At 41.2% G+C, this 20,613-nt stretch overlaps 1 protein-coding gene across 1 annotated transcript in view; it reads right to left on the bottom strand.

The window, feature by feature from the left end:
• Positions 1-11,499, bottom strand: part of melk (maternal embryonic leucine zipper kinase) — an 85,072-nt gene extending 73,573 nt beyond the window's left edge. The window contains exons 1-4 of the mRNA XM_087993180.1: positions 11,425-11,499; positions 9,003-9,088; positions 8,668-8,784; positions 7,616-7,759 (exon numbers count right to left, since the gene is read on the bottom strand). Coding sequence (XP_087849306.1) covers positions 7,616-7,759; positions 8,668-8,784; positions 9,003-9,088; positions 11,425-11,485 — 408 coding nt within the window. The 5' untranslated portion in view covers positions 11,486-11,499. The remainder of the gene's footprint in view (positions 1-7,615; positions 7,760-8,667; positions 8,785-9,002; positions 9,089-11,424) is intronic.
• Between the last annotated feature and the right edge of the window lie 9,114 nt (positions 11,500-20,613).

Below are 20,613 nucleotides of genomic sequence, written 5' to 3'. Positions count from 1 at the left end.
CGCAAAGTTATAATTACCCTTTTCAAATCTCCAAGTTGTATCATTTGAGCCCAAGTCAAATTGTTCTTCTTTGGCAAGTGTATTATCGAGAGAGGAATTCCGGATTTCCCATGGTGTGGGATCTCCACGCATACCCAACAGTTGGTATGCCCCTTTAGTTTAGCATAATTCTGACAAAGTGGTAAAATGATTTTCCCCACCCCCCTTGGCAGCTAGCGCCAATATTATCATGACAACATAAAGCTGACCATTCATTTCAGCTCACAACCCTATCTGTCTATTCCCTAACCCTTTAAATACCAGGGAGACAATTGTTTTGGATACAGTTTTTTAACCAATACTTAATAGTCTTTTATCTCAGTCCATTCTTTTTGCTCAGCTTTATTTTCAGAGGGTTGTCTGTAGGATGAGCTTGTCACTGTCGGAGGTGAAGGAGTGTCCACCGGGCCCTTAACAAGAGTGTGATGACTCCACCCTTTTTCAGCAGTTCGGACAACTGTTTCAGTAGTCAGGAAGGTTAGGAACGGTCCCTCCCAACTTGGGTGCAGTTTGGTATCTTTCCAGGTCCTTATCAGGACCCAATCACCCGGTCGCATCCGATGTATGGCGAACTCAAGTAGAGGTGCCTGGGTCAACAGACCCTTCTTCCTAAGGACAGACAGAGCCGAGGGCCACAATATAGTTCTTTAAAAACTTACCATTGAACTCTACAGTTGGTAATTCCCCTCTTCCATCCAAGAAAGATAATCCAAACATCATCTCATAAGGCGAGGCGCCAATATCACGTCTAGGCGCAGTCCTAATGCGTAGCAACGCGATAGGTAAACATTTTGTCCATGTAATTGAGTCTCTAGGACTAGCTTAGACAATTGCTTCTTTAAGGTTTGATTAATTCGTTCCACCGTCCAGAGGAAGGCGGGTGCCAAGGAGTGTGGAATTCCCAAGAGATTTCTAATCACGCCATTACTTCTTGTAAGATCTTAGAGGTAAAATGGCTACCTTGGTCTGAATCTATACTTTCCACCACTCCATATCGAGGAATTATATATGTTCGAAAAGAGTTTTCACTACTCCCTTCGAGGTAGCCGAGGACATTGGAAATGCCTCCACCCACCCAGTTAGGTGATCCATTAGGACTAATAAATACTTTTGTTTCCCTACTGGGGGTAATTCTGTGTAATCTACCTGTATTCTTTGAAAAAGGTCTTACTCCAGGGCTTCTTCCACCTCTTGGCCCTCCTCTCGTTACTTCCTTATTAATCTTTTGGCAAGTCGGGCATCCTGCTCATACCTGCTTGGCTAATGTGTATATCCCTTTACATCCGTACTCCCTTAACACTACGTCACACATAGCTTGGGAGCCCCAATGACTGCCTTGGTGCAACGTGGTTAGGATGTTTCTCATGACTGGTTTACTTAATAACTCCCTTCCATCCGGAAGGATCCATCTTCCTTGGGTTGTCTTAGCCATCGTTACAGTCACTGCACTATCCTCCACCCCAATTTTTAAGCCCAGCAATATAATCAAATCCCTACCTAATAATTACTATATATTCCTGACATTGGAAGTAATCGGTCCTATCACTTCCTCATCATTTCTTCTAATCAGGGTGCCTATTTTTGAGCCAACCAAGAATTCTTCGCCTTTTACTCCGGAAACAGAGATTCTTGTTAGTCAATTTAACACCGGTAGGTCTAAAACTTAGGGATGACTGTGCTGCTCCTGTGTCCACCAAAAATACTGCCTACTCCCCTTCAGGTCCCACCTTTAAATTTATCAAGGGTTCCCAGAGGGTCTCAGGAGGAAGGAACCCCTGACTCCCTTAATCTTCATCTAAGGTCATTAGGGAAACGGCTTCCCTTTCTCGTGCTAATTCCGGGCATTCCCGTTTAAAATGCACCACTTTCCCGCAATGTTAACACCCTGCCTGTTGCCTCCTTTCCCAGGTGTCCAATCTTTGTCTTTCGTATCCTTCCTGTTGTTATCCCCTGATCCCAGTCTCCTTTTTGTTATTTCTTCTACTGCCTCCACCATCATTTTAGCTTTCTGTTTCTGCTTCTCATCTTCCCTTTTCACATACACTTTCTGTGCCTCACATAACAGTTCTTCCATCTGTCTTTCACTCCATCCATCTAATTTCTATAATTTCTTTTGTATGTCCGGCCATGATTTAGTTACAAACTGGACCTTCAAGAGTCTCTGTGCTATCTGTTTATCTCTTCTGTCATTATTCTCCTGATGAGGGTCAACATTTGGGAATTTCTGTTCTGCTGGGGCCCCTTCTTCCCCAACTGGGTTCTTCTTTTCCCATTCCTATAAAGCTGCTCTCCTAATCATACCTCATTCTTCCCCTGAAAATAACGTTCCTAAAATTGCCATCAGTTCTCCCCAGGTATATAAATTAGGCCCTAGGAATTGCTCTAATTATTCGGCTAGTCCAACCGGATCATCTATTAAACTTTTCATTTCCTTTTTAAAGACCCTAACTTCACTGCTAGTTAAGGAAGCGTTTACATATCCGATTGTACCTTCTCCAATTGGAACCTCTCGTAAGGGACATAATTTTACATTTTCCATTATCTCTGCCCCTCCTTTACGTGTCTGGACTCGGTTCTACTTCGGGAGCTGTAGGCTCGCTCCGGGGAGTAGTATATGGGGACGGCAAACACGTTAAGGGATCCCATTGTGGCTTCCCTTTTTCCATTTTGTTTTCTTTCCCAGATTCCTCCGTATTCATGGGACATAATTTTACTCCCGCACTCCCTATCCAATAAGCCGCATATTCTGACTCTTCTTGACTGTATGTTTCTTTCCGATTGACATATATATTTATATCTTGACACAGCCAACCCTCATCGGACCCATATTTGGGCCAAAAAAATACAAGGCGCCTTAATACTTTCTCTAGTTCAAACGAAACAACAATAGTTTATCATTGTAGCCTTATCTTTCTCCCGTGTCCGGGAGTTGTGTTCCCAATTACCCAACATTCTCCCCAAAGAACTGTTGGGCGGGATATATCCCCCTTTAATGTTATTTACAGATCCATCGTTACACAGGCAACTCCCCGTGCCTCCCATTGTTGCTAATTTAATTAATGAGGTCTGGTGTCACCTTCTTCCACACCCCTTCAGGGTCCTGACTAGACACCTTACTCGTCCGATTAATCTGACCAATTATATGCTTTTTTTTGAGACTTCAACTGTTCTCCATAAATCACTTTTGTAAGGATAAAAGAGATTAGTTAGAAACTGATAGTAAGGCAGTCATGACCTGTAAAAAGAACAGGAGTTAACACTTTATTTCATAATCTGTAAAATCCTTAACCTTAAAAGAAATGTTAAAATTTCCATAGTAGAAAACAGATTCAAAACAGTCCTGGATCTCAAGCTCCAGGTAACAAAGCACAAACATTCAATCACCAACAAACAAATGTGCATTCAAACAGAATCACAAAGGGTTAAACTTTCTACTTGCTGTACAGCTCTTTTCTCTCACACACACACAGACACACACACGTCTCAGACACTTTGAGCTTCCCGCAACAACTCCTCTAGCTTTTGAATATTTTTCTGGACGTCTGGCCATAAGTTAGTTACGAAGTGCACCCTCAGTAGCCCTTCAGCTACTAGCCCTTCTGACACGGGCTGTTTTCCATGGACATCTGCTTAATTTTATATATTGCCAATTCCCCGTATTTTCGTACACCTGACCACCAAGGCAATACTTAAAGGTCTCTTTTCTTACCTTGGTCTGTGCACAGAGTTACCTGGTCATTTTCGTGTGCCCCGTCCCACGGCAATTCCTGCAGCAAACACCGCTGCCCCCGGTCGCCTGGATATATCATTTAAGACCTTTCCCTACACGGGTCTTGTGCACAAGAGTTGCCCGACCGAACCCGCCGTGTCTGCCCGCCTTGTTTCCAGGGTCTCCTAGTCCGGATCGTACTCGCCCAAACCGCGAACGACAAGCAAGGGAGTCGGAGATCACCGAAATCAGCAAGGTGCACCTCCCCTGTCATCCCAAGAGTGTCAAGCGGTCGGAGTTTTGGATCCCGGACGAGCCCACAATTGTGAGAAACAGAACTCACTCACAAATCAATCAGCCTGAGACATAGCCTTGGAAACAAGAACAATTTATTACAGTCTTGCAAGAACTGGACGCTTCTGTAATCAAGCAGAAATGTGCGCAAAAACAGAGCCTGTTAACATTCTTATTTAATTTACAAGTTGCGGAATGACGCCTCCCTTTTCCCATCCTATTATAAGCCGATTACCTCACTTGTTAGTTATTTTCTTATCTGGCCATCCTGCTGTCCTTGTCTGCATTCTTTGTTCCTTGTTTGTTACAGCTTGTTCTTTTATCCAGTTTCTCTTATCATACTATAAGCTTTAGTGTGAAATACCCCTGCTGCTTCTTTTTGTGGTCAGCTACAACCCTTCATGGTTATTTTCTAACTTAAAACTATTTTCTTTAAAAGACCCTCTATATTTATTAAAGTCTTAGCCTTAAGTATGCTACATGCTACAAGATTTCCGCGACCGTTTGTATAATGTTCCCCTTCCCTTCCCCTCCCCACCTGCAAAAACAACATTTCTAATCTCCCACAAGCACAATATTCTATTTACCTTTTTAATTACCTGCTACACCTGCAAGCCAACCTTTTGTCATTCATGTTCAAGGACATCCAGGTCCCTCTGCACAGCAGCATGTTCAATTTTTCACCACATAAATAATAGTCCATTCTGTTGTAATTCTTATCAAAATTGTTGACCTCACATTCACCAACATCATATTCCATCTGCCATACCCTTGCCCACTCACTTAACCATATCTCTCTGCAGACATGGTGTCCTCTGCACACCTTGCTCTCTCACTCGAGTGCCATCTGCAAGCTGTGACACTACATTTAGCCCCCAACTCTAGATCCAGGATAGATGCAGATAAGATAGCTTCCCTGGCTGGGGAATCTAGAACCCTGGGGCACCATTTTAAAAATACAGAGAATGCCATTTCATACTTGGCAAAATTCATCTTACACACAGTTATGAAGATTTGGAATACTCTATCTTGCCCTCGAACCCCACCCCTCCAACCGCAACAAGGACAGAGCCCTCCTGGTCCTCACCTTCCAACCTCCATCATGATATGCATTGCAATATCCTCCGCCATCTACAAACTGACCCTACCAGAGAGAGATTTCCCTCCACACCCCTATCTGCGTTGCGTAAAGATCATTCCTTCCACGACTCCCTTGCTAGGTCCACGACAAGATTCTCAAAGGACATGACAGGATAGACGTGGAAAGGTTTTTTCTCCCCTGCTGTGGAAGTATCAAAGACCAGAGGACACAATTGCAGAATACGGGTCATCACTTAAGACAGAGATGAGAAGGAATTTGTTCTCTGATAGTAGTGAATCTGTGAAATTCCTTACCAGAGGGTTATCAAGCTGAATTGAGATAGGCAGATTCTTAACCCAGCAATGGAATCAAGGGTAATGGGAATAAGGTAAGAAAGTGAAGTTGAGCATTATCAGATCAGCTGTGATCTCATGAAAGGCAGAGGATATTCAATGGGTGAATTGGCTTACTGCTGCTCTTGCGAAGTATGGCTTTATAATGTTCAAAACCAAAAGAAAAACATCCCGACCACAGTCCAGAAATTCATTGCCTGCAGCTTTAGCTCTCAAATTTACCTAGACGACATGCAGATTGAATGTCTCCCATGATTACCGTACTTACTCAATATACTTGCTTGTCTATTCTAATTAATACCATGTCATCCAAGACCATTATTGCTTAGTGTCCCATGAAGAACTCAGTGTTTGCTGCCCCTTGTTTCCTTACTGCAACTCCCACCTAAGCAGATTCCCTATAATGTTCTTCTGATCTGAGATTTTGCCTTATTAATATATTGATGTGCCTTTAAATCATCTACCTTGCTGTGAATAAATTTCCAAATCACACAACACCAGGTTTAGTCCAACAGGTTTAATTGAAGCACTAGCTTTCAAAACTTGTTGGACGAAACCTAGTGTTTTGTGATTTTTAACTTTGTCCACCCCAGTCCAACATTGGCTCCTCCACATAAATGATGTGAATACTTCATGCGTTCAGGTAAAGTGTCCTTAAAATTGTCAAAATATCAAAGTTCTGCATTCCTAGTTGATGCTCACAGAATAATAAAAATTTCAGGGAGGAACTTAGCAAGTCTGGCAGCACCTGTGGACAGAAAGCAGAGTTAAATATTTTGGATCTGAAGGAGGGTCACTGATCCAAGTGTTGGTGGGGGGTGCTTTAGGTTGCTGGAATATGGTCACAATCTGATGAAGCAACAAAATACAAACTGAACAGAAGCATCATGCAATTGATACAGCAAAGTGATCCCACAACCAATGTACATCAGATGAATCATAGAATCCCTACACAGTGAGAAAACAGGCCATTTTGCCCAACAAGTCCACACTGACGGTCTGAAGAGTAACTCACTCAGACCCATTTCCCTACCCTCTTACTCTACATTTACCCCTGACTAATGCAGCTAACCTACACATCTCTGTACACTATGAACAATTTAGCATGGCCAATTCACCTAACTTGCACATCCCTGGATTGTGGGAGGAAACCAGGGCACCCGGTGGAAATCCACGCAGACATGGGGAGAACGTGCAAACTCCACACAAACAGATAATGTCCCAGGGTGGAATCAAACCAACGTCCCTGGTGGTGAGGTAGCAGTGCTAACGAATGAGACACCATGCCACGGTGAAGGGACATAAGCTTGCTTTCTCTCCATGGATGCTGCCTGACTTACTGTGATCACCAGCGTTTTTTGTTTTCAGTACAAATTCCACCATCTGCAGTAGTCTGCTCCAACAATGCACAGAGCTGGGCTAGGTGGACATGTGTTGCACATCCCTAATTGCCTTGCAATTGAGTGGCTTCCTGGGCAATTTCAGAGGGCAGTTAAGAGTTGACCACACTGCTGTGGGTCTGGAGTCACATGACCACCAGACAAGAATGACACATTTTCTTCCTTGAAGGAAATTAGTGAAACAGATGTATTTTCATGACAATTGATGGTGAGTACCTCATCATTTGGCTCGCTTTTAATTTCAGATCTTATTTAATTCATACTTGAATGTTTGCCATGGTGGAATTCAACCCCACGCCCATAGAACATTAGCCCAGGGCCCTGGATCACTATTCTATTGACCTTACCAGGTGGTGGAGTAATGGTAATCCTGCTGGAACAGATGTCAAGTGTCCTGAATTCCAATATCAATGGTGACAAATGGAGTTGAGTAAATAAATCTTAATTCATGTGCAGACTGTAGATAAAATATAAAAGCTATGGGATTGATGTAAACTTCCATTGGTTCACAATTGGCCTTTGTGGGTGGATGTCTCCCATGACCGACATGCAACTCCAGCAGTTGGTAATAGTTGGTAGTCCTTAATGTAATCTGATACTTAGCAAGCCAGTGTAATATGGGGAATTAATTAAGTCTTTCTGCACATGTTAAAAAAAAGTCTGACAACACATTAACTTCACTTATTTCAAATATCAGGTACATAATAGAACAAATAATTCCTTTTCTGGCAATACATACCGGTTTTAGATCGCGATGAGCATAGCCCTGGCTATGAACATAAGCCACAGCTGATACAATCTGACGGAAAAAGATCCGAGCTTCTTCTTCCGACAATCGGTCTTTTGCAATAATATAGTCAAACAGCTCTCCACCAGGGCAGTACTGGAATAAAAATATTTGTATGTACTTAAAAACTGCTTCGAAAAAAGCACGCAGAGATAAATCTTAAATGCTCTCAAATCATAAATTGGAGATGAAAATCAATATGTATTTCGGATGAACTTCAAAGTTGGACTTATTATAGGTGATAGAATAATAATTTACATTTGTGGAATGTCTTTGACTTTGCATACATACTTCACGGGAGCATTATCAGCATGATAATGCAATAGAAGTATTATAAAGGAGATATTATGCAGGTAAACAAAAACCTCAGAGGCTGGATTTAAATCAGCATCTTAAAACGTTTGCTTAAAAGCTAACAAGCTTAAGCAGGGAATTTTGGAAATTAGGGCCCAGGCAGATGTAACTGCAGCTGTGAATTTCTGTAGCAATTAAAATTGTTGATGTGCAAAGAGATGCAGAGATCTCAAAAGTTTAGAGGGCTGGAGGAGGTTACGAAGACAGGAAGTGATGAGTATGCAGCAAATTATAAGAATTGTAGCTCCGCCAGTTCGATAATCAGAAAGGAGATTATAGGCGAATGTGATTTGGTGCAGGTTAGTTCAGTAAAACTTCTGCTCCTCATTCCCATTCAAGATTGTATGCTCTATTTGCATTCAAGTTACTGATCAGAGACTAACAGCTGGAAGCTCAATTTGTATCTATTACCTAACTGAAAGATAAGCAAGCATAAAGAATATTTCATTCTACCTTTTAATTAAAAGCATTAAATAATTAATTTGGCTGAAAAGGCAAGGGGAAAAAAATAAAGGTCTAGATAAAATCTTGGATTAGAATTAAAGCTCATCTTCAACGGCTTTGTTAAAACGATCAATACAGGATGAAAATTTATTTCACAATTTCAGTCAAAAATATACATAGAATTATAAATTTATTCAGCCAGTCACCTCCAGGATGATGAAGATTTTCTGTGCTGTCTCTATAACATGGTATAAACGACAAACATGTTGGTGACTCAAATTCTTCATTGCTTCAATTTCCGTTTGAACTCGAGGCAAGTCTTCCTATCAAAAGATAAATACAAACATCAAGAGCATACTTATTTTAATTGCTCATAGTTTGATAAGCTTTTCTTATTTAAGATTAGAGTTTAAAGAGAAGTGAACAGGCAGTAAAAACTGAAGTTCGTAATGATACTTTAAAATCTGTCATTACTAATCAAACTCTCAAGGGAGTGAACTAATTCAGCTTACATCATCCATCATTATTTCAGGCAACTTACCCCAAGTAATTCTTTGTCCATGATCTTTATGGCAACTTTTTCCCTCGTCAATATGTGGCGAGCTAGTTTTACTTTAGCAAACCCCCCTGTAGGGGATAAAGAAAATTCAAGCTAGTTGATATTTCTCCAAAAGGACCAGCAAGCTTTATTCTGAAGTTGATCTTTAACCCATGAAGCTTATCACTTTCTAACCATACACAACCTATCCCTCAAATAGTTTAGTCTTCCGCGGATATTTTGAATAAACACTTGCAAATTCCAAGCGGCACACGTTTAGTAAGAAATCAGTGGAATTTTTCATGTTAAACAGAATTGGCGGGGGGGGGGGGGGGGGGGGGGAGAAATAAGAATAATTGAACCAAAAAATGGGGTTCTTAAAATGATGGAGTATAATTCAGATCAGCAGTTCTAGTGAGGAGATCTAGAAGAGCCAGTTATCAGGAGAAAGGAAGGAGCAACTTGGTTGGATTTGGTGATCAATGGGAAAAGAGGCTTACTGCAAAAAGATAAAAGAAAAGCTTCTGTAGTGTTATAATAAGAGTAAATATGAATTACTGAATTTTAAACTTCCAACGTCTGATTGTTATACTTGAGACCTTAATGGGCGAGTGATTTTTAAGAAGCGCAAGTGATGACCTAAAGTGGTAACTGTGATCATCTGATGGTAAACCAACAAAATTCACAAACATTTCGGCACTAAAATTGTCATTTCATTCAAAGACATCCAAAACAGATGCCTCAAAATAAATATTAGTAATAATGATGGCAATTGGAATGTTAGCATTTATTACGGAATGGAGTATAAAAATAGGGAAGTGTTGATGCAACCATAAAAAGCTTTGGTAAAATCACATCTAGAGTACAGTGTACACAATTTTGGTCCTCTTGAGAAAAAAAAATGTAATTGCACTGGAGGCAGTTCAGAGGAGGTTCTCTAGTTGAATTCCAGAAATTAGGGGCTTTTCTTGTGAGGAGAGATCAAGTAGTTTAGGACTGTACTTGCTTGACTTTAGAAGAATGGAAGGAGATCTAATTGAAGCATACAAGATGCTAAAGAGGATCCAAGTAGGCATAAAGCAGATATTTCCCCTTCTGGTTCATTCTAGAAGGAGGAGCCATAATTTTAGGAAAAGGTATCGCAGATTTAAAACAGAGAGGAGGAGGAATGGTTCCTCTCAAAGCATTGTGCATCTGTGGAATTCACTATAACAGAATGCAGTAGATGCTGGGACTGTGAATAAATTTGAGGAAATAGATTTGAAGAAATGGATTTTTAATTAATAATGGCATAAAGAATTAATGTGGAATAGACAGGAAAAGTGGAGTTGAAGCCAACATGAGATGAGCCATGTTTGTAAAGTAGGCTCAAGAGTTGCTCCTGCTCCCATTTCTTATGTACAAAGGCCAAGAACATGAGCAGTTTGAACTAAGAAACCATTCAGGCTAATGAGTTTACAAAATTAAAACCCTGAATCAGAGTTATCTTTTTCCTATTTCAATTCAAAAGTAGTCTAAACTAGGACTAGTTGAACAGAGAAATGCATGTACATCCTGCTGTATATAAAGAAAACAAAATTAGAGTGCCAAAAAAAACAAAAAGTATAGAGGGAAAAGAGAAGACAATATGCAAATAAGAAAAAGCAGATCCAAAAAGGAAAACAAAAACTAAATATTTAGATGGGTTCATAGGGCAGACAAACTATGAAAAGAAAGCCAGTCCCATAAAATACTTGAGAAAACGTTGAAATAGTATGGCAGTTGGGAGACATCTCAGGAGAGTGTAACTTTATTAAAATCAAGCCAGCTACAAAACAGAATACACCTAAAAAAGATCTGAGATTGAGAACACTGTATTCAGAGGACAAAGATCTTTTGAGGGCTGAACACTCAGGGCAAATCCATTTGTAGTCACCTAAATTACATGTACAAAGTAGTCAGCACTAGATTGAGATCAGAATCAGGAAATTTGGCATTGTAATTGTACAGTACAATTGGTGGTATCTGGAGGATGGGTGCAAGATGTGAACAGAATCAATACTCCTGTTGAGTCTCTGATCATGATGAATAATGATGTGCAGACTCATTTGCAGGCTGAAAGCCAAGCTGTCAGCTTTGGAAAAAATTATGCAGTTTCCCTAATAATTGCTCAACAAGTGACACTGAAAATGATTGCCTTTCCCAAAAAAAAAACAATCACGCGGTCATAAGTTCTCTTACTCAAGAACTCTTGGTCATGTAATGCCAGATACCACATTAGGTTTTAAGAACTGTCTTGAGCATACATTTGTCAAACCTTAAAATCAAAACTCCTTATGTCAAGAACACATCAGTGCTACACCTGTGCTCCTTTGGTTTAAAAAAAAGCTTCACTTCAAACACATATAGTGTCATTCCAATGGCAATTGTGTATGGAAATGCGTACCTGTACCAATAGTTTCCTGTAGTTCATAGTGTTTCAGCAGCTCTTCATAATCAATGGCCATAGTCAACAAAAATAATCAGCACCTGCAATATTTTTGAGGATACGTTAGAATAGTTTCATGCTGCAGAAATTCTATTTTTTCTCAAAATGTCTAATTAACACAAAGCCGCAGGAAAATGGACAAAACTCCCTCAGAAATATTAAATAGTTCCTGAAATAAACATAAATGGTCAGCATTTAGTTGACTTTAAAGCCAGATCCACTGTTTAGCTGATTTGTCCCAACAGTAGGGTATCCTCCAAATAATAAATATGACAGGCTAAGACTGGCAAAGTAAAGGCAAAATTATTATTACAATGAATTATCCACCTTACTCAGTTACTTTTGTTTTAACATACACGAATGTTATCACAATATTAAACAATTTACAGCACACACTCCTTTCAGGCTCTATGCCTGTGTTGTCTCTTTGAAAGAAATGCTTAATTAGTCACACTCTTAGCTCTTTCACCACAGTGTTTTCTTTTGGCATGAAGTATATGAGTTTTTTGAAGTTAACTAAATTGGCTTCTACACCTTTTCAAGCAGTGCTTCTAGATAACTTACCACAAAAAAAAAACTCACTTCCCCTCAGATTCTTTGCCAATTTCAAATCTGTATTGTCTCACCATAGGTGAGTATCATGCTGCTCTAAAGAGAAGGTGGTTATTATGCTAATTGGAAGCTATTTGTCGAGAAGCTAAACCACAAGGAACTTGTTGGCTTATATGCATTGCCAGTGAGTGCTTCTCACGATCATGATATGGACTGTTTAGGACACGTTAGGAAGCATTTCTACAGAGAAATGATGGTAGAGATTTGGAACTCTCTTCCACAAATGACAGCTGATGCTAGATCAGTTCATTTCAAACCAGAGAGATCAGTATTTGTCAAGCGAAGGTATTGAGGGATAATGGGTCAATGGTAGGTACTTAAGAGTTAGGTCACAAATCAACCATGCTCTCATTGAATGGCAGAAGAGGCTCAAGGGGCTAAGTGGTCTACTTGCGTTCCTAGCATTCAAATACTAGGACAGGGTGGAAATTGCTCATGGTTCATCAATGGTAAAAATGGGCAATGCTGGAGGAATTCAGTTTGAGAGATAACAAGGATACTGAAGTTTGGATTATTCTACTGCATTGGGTTGCTGTACTTGATTTAGACTATATTCCTCTCTTCAGACCTCTAGTAGTTAGCCAGTTACCTTCTCAGTTTGTAAACATATGGAGTGATGGGGAAGTGGGACACAATTCAAAAACAGGCAGAATTTGATTACCACAAACTTAAGTCTAAAATTTGGGAAAATTAGCCAGAGGGATATACAAATTACCAAATCCAGAAGAAAGACAAAAGCTTGAACACGAGCAGCAGTAGATGAAGCAGAACAAAGTTAGGCGATTGAATAGCAGTAGAAACAGGCAATCTTAATGATGCTGTGGATATGAAAATATAAACTCATCTTGGGATCAAATATAACACCATAGTTCCAATTTCTAGGCAGAAGCAAGAAATTAGTAACTAGGAAACAGTTTGTAGCAGGGACCAAAGTTCAATCTTTGAAATATTTAATTAGAGCAAATTTCTGCTCATTGGTCAAGATGTCTTTAACACCAGAAGAGATGGTGATAGTCAGCTAATAGGAACTTCTAAAAACTAATGCTGTTTTACGGATGATATCAAAGACTAGAATATAGATAAGAAATATTGGCAAGGTTAGATTCCGGATGCCCAAAACGTCGATTTGCCTGCTCCTCAGATGCGGTCTGACCTGCTGTGCTTTTCCAGCGACACACTCGCGACTCTGATCTCTGCAGTTCTCAATTTCTCCTAATTCCTTGGTAAACCCCAGTAACTGATAGATTCAAGAGTAAGGTGAAGTAATGCAGGAAATTTTGATTAGAAACTTGTTAATAAAAAAGAACCATGCCAGTGCAGTTCCACTCAGCTGTAGAACAGTGAAACAGCATTTGTTACAGCCTGATGAAGGACTGTTAACATCTGAAGAAGAAGAAATCTGAGAAAAGTAGCAATTAACCAACAGAATTACAGAGTGGTGGCAATAAACAGTCATGGATAGAAGAGAGACACTAATAAAATCTCAGCTCACACAGTGACCAGAAAAGGAAGCCCATTTCCCTTACCTGCTCCAAAACATAGACAAACGCTTCCATAAGCTGACAGAGGAAACAGATTCTTACAACTGAAACCTAGCTTCGATTTATCCAATTGCACAATTTGATAGTATTGGCAGTCACCCAAGCTTAAAACAGGATAAAGGATAAACGTCTAAACCACCAAATCCAGTGCAGTACATTGAATCCCAAGAGTTCCACATTCAGCCTCATTTATCACCCAAAAAATTGCGTTGTGGAGCTTTTAAGAAATGATAATATTGGATACAATATTGATGTGATATTATCTAGGCAGTTGTAACATTTCTAACAGAGCTAAAGCTGACAAGAACAAGCGGCTAATGTCAAATTTGTGGAAGGACTTAGCTGATCCACCGCAAGATCATAACACTTTGAGCCAGATGCCCTTATTCTGCTCCTTCAAGTTTGCTCTGCTATTCAATCACGTTTGATATGTTTCTTAAACCCATTCTCCCATAACCCTTGATCCAATTACCAAATCAGGAACCCATTGGCCTTAGATACATTGAATGACTTAGTCTTCACATCCTTAGGCAACAATGAGTTCCACAGATTAACCACTCTCTGGCTGAAGAAATTCTTCCTCAACTTAGTTCAAAGGGTGCAGAACATACAGAAGCTTAAACACACTTACCAATGGATTCAAGAACAGCTTCTTCCCTACTGAATAGATTTCTAATTTCAAATCCAATGTTAATCTTGCTTTTGTGCACCTCCTATGCAGCCCTAACCTATCTAAACACCCCATGATCTGTATGTCATTGCATGTTCTGATTTACCTATACTGCTCACACAACAACAAAACTTCTCTGCACTTAAGCACATTCGATAACAATAAATTAAATCAAAATCAAATTGTTCTTTCATAGAGGCTGTGCCTTCAGGTACTAATTTCTTCTACTAGTGCAAACATCTCCTCGTTCACTCTACCCAGGACTCCGTATCATGTAAATTTCAGTTAGATCACTCCTTACCCTCAAACCTCAGTCATGTACATCCTCAACCTCTCCTCATATGACTATGAATTATCCCCGCGATAATTCTTGTAAACCTCCTCTTGACCCCTCCAACATCAGCACATCCTTCCTTAGACACAGGGCCCAAAACAGTTCAAGATTTCAAATGCGGTCTGACCAGAGCATTATAAAGCCTTGACAATACATCTCTACTCTTACAAGGTTCACATTCCTTTCAAGAGTACTAGAATGTATTTGCCTTCCGAACTGTCAACTGAACGGGTTTTTAAAAAAAGTTCATTTGTGGGATGTGGGCATCGGTGGTTGGCTAACATTTATTATCCATTCCCAGTTGCCCTTCAGAAGATAGTAGAGGGCTGCCTTCCTGAACTACTGCAGTCCACCTGCTGTAGGTTGATCCACAATGCCATTGGGGAGAGAATTCCAGGATTTTGACTCAACAACATGGAAATATATCACTGTTGTTATTTCAAAGTCAGGATGGTGAGTGGCAAAGGGGAACTTGCAAGTGATGGTGTTCCCATTTATCTGCTGCCCTTCTCCTTCTGGATGGAAGTGGTCGTGGGTTTGGAATGCGCAGTCTGAGGATCTTTGGTGAATTTCTGCAGTGTGTCTTGTAGATAGTATACACAGCTGTTACGGAGTATGTGTGTTGTGGGAGTAGATGCCTATGGGTACAGTTCCAATCAAGCTGACAACTTTGTCCTGGATGTCAAGCTTCTTGAATGTTGCCGGAGCTGCACTCATCCAGGCAAATAGGGAGCATTCCATCACACTGCTGACTTGTGCCTTTGGGGAGTCACTTGCTGCAGTATTTCTAGCCTCAGATTTGCTCTTGTAGCCAGCTTTTTCATGGTGAGTCCAGTTGCGTTCCTGGTCAATGATAACCTCCAGAATATTGACAGTGGAAGTTTCAGAGATAGTAACACCACTGAATGTCAAGGGCGACGGTCAGATTGCCTCTTATTGGTGATGGTCACAGCCTGGCATTCGTGTGGTAAGAATGTTACTTGCCGCTTGCCAGCCCCCAAGGCTGGATTATCCAAATCTTGTTGCAATTGAACATGGACCTCTTCAGTCTCTGAAGAGAAACCAGTGTGCCCATTCTAACCTTATGATAGAGGGAAAGTCATTGATGAAGCAGCTGAAGATGGTCGGGCCTAGGACAGTCCCTGGGGACACCTGCAGAGATGTCCTGGAGCTGAGGTGACTGACTGACATCCAACAACCAAAACTATCCTTCTTATGTGCCAGGTATGACTCCAACCACCAAAGAGCTTACTCCCGATATCCATTGACTCCAATTTTGCAAGGGTTCCTTGATGCCAAATTGTCTAATGGAACCTTGCTGCCACTTTCACCTCACCTGCATGTTAACTTAGGAAAATCCTGAACTAGGAGTCCCAAGTTCCTTTGTGCTTCAGATTTCCAAAGCCTTACCCAGTTCAGAAAATAATCTATGCCTCTTCTTCCTACAGAAGTGCAAAACCTCACACTTTCCCCACACTGGATTCCATCTGCCACTTCTTTGTCCATTCTCCTAACCTGTCTGCCTAAATCTTTCTGCAGCCTAGTCACCTCCTCAACATGACCTGTCTTGCCACCTATATACGTGTCACCTGCAAACGGAGCGACAATGTTCTTAGGTCTTTCATCCAGATCAATGTATCCATGAATAGTTGTGAACAGTACTAACCTCTGCAGCTGCCATCCAGAAGAGGCCCGGTCTATCCCTACTCTCTGCCTCCTACCATTCAGACAATCCCCTATCAATGCCAGCACCTTCCCCCCCTAACACCATGGGCTATTATCTTATTTAGCAGCCTTCTGTGCAGCACTTTGTCAAAGACCTTCTGGAAATCCACATAGATGACATCCACTGGCTTTCCTTTGTCTAACTTGTTTGTTACCTCCGCAAGGAATTCTAACAGATTTGTCAGGCATGACCTCCCCCTTGATGAAGCTGTGCTGACTCAGCTCTTTTAATGGACTGTAAATTCTTGCCAGCGACAGAGGTCAGGCTAACTGGCCTATAGTTTCCTGTATTTGCCTCCTACCCTTCTTAAACAGGGGTGTTACATTAGACATTTTCCAATTGTCTGGGACACACTCCAACTCCAGTAATTCTTGAAAGGTCACCATCAATAACTTCACAATCTCTTCAGCTATCTCCCTCAAACTCTGTAGACCACCTTCAGACTTTTCACCTTCTCTCAAACCCTCCACCCCCCCCCCCCCTTGTCAGCCATGGTTGCCTCATCCTCCCCTTAGTATACTGTTTCTCCCTTGGAATGATTTTCTGGGGGTATTTTGGGAGGCGGAGCAGAAAGTCCTGTTATTGCAGCACCACCGTCTTTCCTGCTCGGCTCCCCTCTTGAGCCTTTGTGGTTACTTTTACCTCAATTGTAATCCAGTTACATCAGATTCCAGCTTCTCCCTCTCAAACAGCAGGATGAATTCTATCATATTTGGTCACTGCCCCCTAATGTTCCTCCAACTTCAGCTCCTTAATCAAGGTCAAATTCTGACATGTTTTCTCTATCTCGTGATTTGTTTTCTTCCCCAAATCCTGACTACTGCGAAGAGGCCTGTAAACAACTCCCATCATGGTCCCTTTTCCTTTGCAGTTCCTCAACTCTACCCACACAGATTCTATGCCTTTGGACTCTATCACTTCTTGCTATCGAAGTAATTTCACTTCTTGCCAATGAGGCAACCTCTTGGCCTTGACCCATCTAGCTGTCCTTTCAATAGGACATGGAACCTGGGAAATTTAGTTTCCAGCCCTGATTCCCTTACAGCTTTCTATGTTTCCATGATACCCACAACATCATACCTACCAATTTCAATCAGCGCTACAAACTCATTTACTTGTTTTGTTTACCACGTGCATTGAAATACAACAACCTCAGAGCGGTGTCGACTGTTCCCTTTCTCACAGCTGTCCCCATATCCACAAATGCAGGGTATACATGATATAAAAAAACAAGTTTCCAAAGAGTCATAGAGTTTTAGAGAAGTACAGCACGGAAACAGACCCTTCGGTCCAACTCGGCTATGCTGATCAGATATCCTCACAGAACATAGCCCCATTTGCCAACACTTGGGCCATATCCCACTAAATGCTTCCTATTCATATATTCATTCAGATGTTTTTTAAATGCTGCAGGTGTACCAGCTCCACCACTTCCTCTGGCAGCTTATTCTATACGTGCACCACCCTTTGCAGGAAAATGTTGCCCCTTAGGTCTCTTTTATCTCTTTCCCCTCTCACCCTAAACCTATGCCCTCTAGTTCTGGACTCCCCGACCCCATGGAATAGACTTTTTCTATTTATCCTTTCCATGCCCCTCATGATTTTATAAACCTCTATAAGGTCACTCCTCAGCCTCCGACCCTCCAGGGAAAACAGCCCCAGCCTATTCAACTTCTCCCCATAGTTCAATTCCTCCAACCTGGCAACATCCTTGTAAATCATTTCTGAACCCTTTCAAGTTTCACAACATCTTTCCGATAGGAAGGAGACCAGAATTGCATGCAATATTCCAACAGTGGCCTAACCAATGTCCTGCACAGCCGCAACATGACCTTCCCAACTCCTGTACTCAATACTCTGACCAATAAAGAGAAGTTTACCTAACGTCTTCTTCACTATCCTGTCTACCTGTGACTCCACTTTCTAAGAACTTATGAACCTGCACTCCAATGTCTCTTTGTCCAGCAACACTCCCTAAGTACTGCTAAGATTTGCTTTCCAAAAATGCACCACCTAATTTATCTAAATTATACTCCATCTGCCACTTCTCAGCCCATTGGCCCATCTGATCAAGATCCTGTTGGATTTTGAGGGAACCTTCTTCGCTGTCCACTACAACTCCAATTTTGGGGTCATCTGCAAACTTACTAACTATACCTCTTATGCTCACATCTAAATCATTTTATAAAATTAGAAAAAAGTAATGGACCCAGTGATGTCCACTAATCCTTGTGGCACTCCACTGGTCACAGGCCTCCAGTCTTAAAAGCAACCTTCCATCAACACTTTCTGCCTTCTACCTTTGAGCCAGTTCTGTGTCCAATTGGCTAGTTCTCCCCACATTCCATGAGATCTAACCTTGCTCACTAGTCTCCCATGGGGAACCTTGTCAAACACCTTACTGAAGTCCATATAGATCATGTGCACCACTCTGCCCTCATCAATTCTCTTTATTACTTCTTCAAAAAGCTCAATCAAGTTTGTGAAACATGATTTCCCCATGTACAAAGCCACGCTGACTATCCCTAATCAGTCCTTGCCATGTACATGTAAATTTGGTCCCTCAGGATTTCCTTCAACCAGGGCGGAAGGGTCTGTTTCCGTGCTATACATCTCTATAACTCTACAACTTGCCCACCACCGCTCACTAATCTATAGATCTCTGGCTTTTTCTTACCACCCTTCTTAAACAGTGGCACCATGTTAGCCAACCTCCAGTCTCCAGCACCTCACCTGTGACTATCGATGGTACAAATATCTCAGCAAGGGGCCCAACAATCATTTCCCTAGCCGCCCATGAAGTCCCAGGTCAGGTCCTGGGGATTTATCAACTTTTATGCACTTCAAGACATCCAGCACATCCTACTCTGTAATGTGAACATTTTTCAAAATGTCACCATCAATTCCCCTACATTCTCTATCTTCCATGTCCTTCTCCACAGTAAACACTGATGGAAAATACTCATTCAATATCTCCCCCATCTCCTGCGGCTCCACACACAGGCTGCCTTGCTGATCTTTGAGGGGCCCTATTCTCTCCCCAGTTACCTTTTTGTCCTTAAATGTATTTATAAAAACCCTTTGGATTCTCCTTAATTGTACTTGCCAAAGCTATGTCATGTCCCTTTTTTGTCCTCCTGATTTCTCTCTCAAGTATACTCCTACTGCCTTTATGCTCTTCTACAAATTCTCTCTATCTATCCTGTCTATACCTGACATATGCTTCCTTCTTTTTCTTAACCAAAACCTCAATTTCTTTAGTCATCCAGCATTCCCTACACCTACCAGCCTTACTTTTCACCGTTAAACAGGAATATTCTGTTTCTGCACTCTCATCTCATTTTTGAAGTCTTCCCATATTCCAGCCACCCCTTTACCTGCGAACATCTGTCCCCATCAGCTTTTGAAAGTTCTTGCCTAATACCGTCAAAATTGACCTTCTTCCAATTTAGAACTTCAACTTTTAGATCTGGTCTATCCTTTTCCATCATTATTTTAAAACTAATAGAATTGTGGTCACTGGCCCCAAAGTGCTCCCCTACTGACACCTCAGTCACCTGCCCTGTCTTATTTCCCAAGTATAGGTTTTTTTTAAACATCTTCTCTAGTAGGTACATCCACATACTGCATTAGAACATTTTCTTGTACAAGCTTAACAAATTCCTGTCCATTTAAACCCTTAACACTATGGCAGTCCCAGTCTATGTTTGGAAAGTTAAAATCCCCTACCATAACCACCTGACTAATCTTACAGATAACGGAGATCTCCTTACAAGTTTGTTTCTCAATTTCACACTGACTATTAGGGAGTCTATAATACAATTCCAATCAGGCGATCACCCCTTTCTTATTTCTCAGTTCTGCCCATATAACTTCCCTGGATGTATTCCCAGGAATATCCTCCTCAAATACAGCTATAATGCTATCCTTATTAAAAACACCACTCCCCCTCTTCTCTCGTCCTCCTTTCTATCCTTCCTATAGCATTTGTATCCTGGAACATTAAGCTGTCAGTCTTGTCCATCCCTGAGCCACATTTCTGTAATTGCTGATATCCCAGTCCCACATTCCTAACCGTGCCCTGTGTTCACCGGCTTTCTGTCAGGCCTCTTGCATTGAAGTAAATGCAGTTAAATTTATCAGTCCTACCTTCTTCTCTGCTTTGTTCCTGCCTGACATGACTGTTTGACTCCTCCCCTTTCCCAACTGTACCAGTCTCAGATTGATCTCTTTCCTCACAATTTCAGTGGGTCCCATCCCCAAA

The sequence above is a fragment of the Chiloscyllium plagiosum genome, unplaced genomic scaffold (assembly GCF_037043375.1).
Source record: "Chiloscyllium plagiosum isolate Xiang-an unplaced genomic scaffold, Cpla_swu_hap1 HiC_scaffold_2, whole genome shotgun sequence".
Classification (NCBI taxonomy): domain Eukaryota; kingdom Metazoa; phylum Chordata; class Chondrichthyes; order Orectolobiformes; family Hemiscylliidae; genus Chiloscyllium; species Chiloscyllium plagiosum.
The sequence above is the reverse complement of the archived record's forward strand: the minus strand, read 5'-3'. Positions and strand labels throughout refer to the sequence as shown.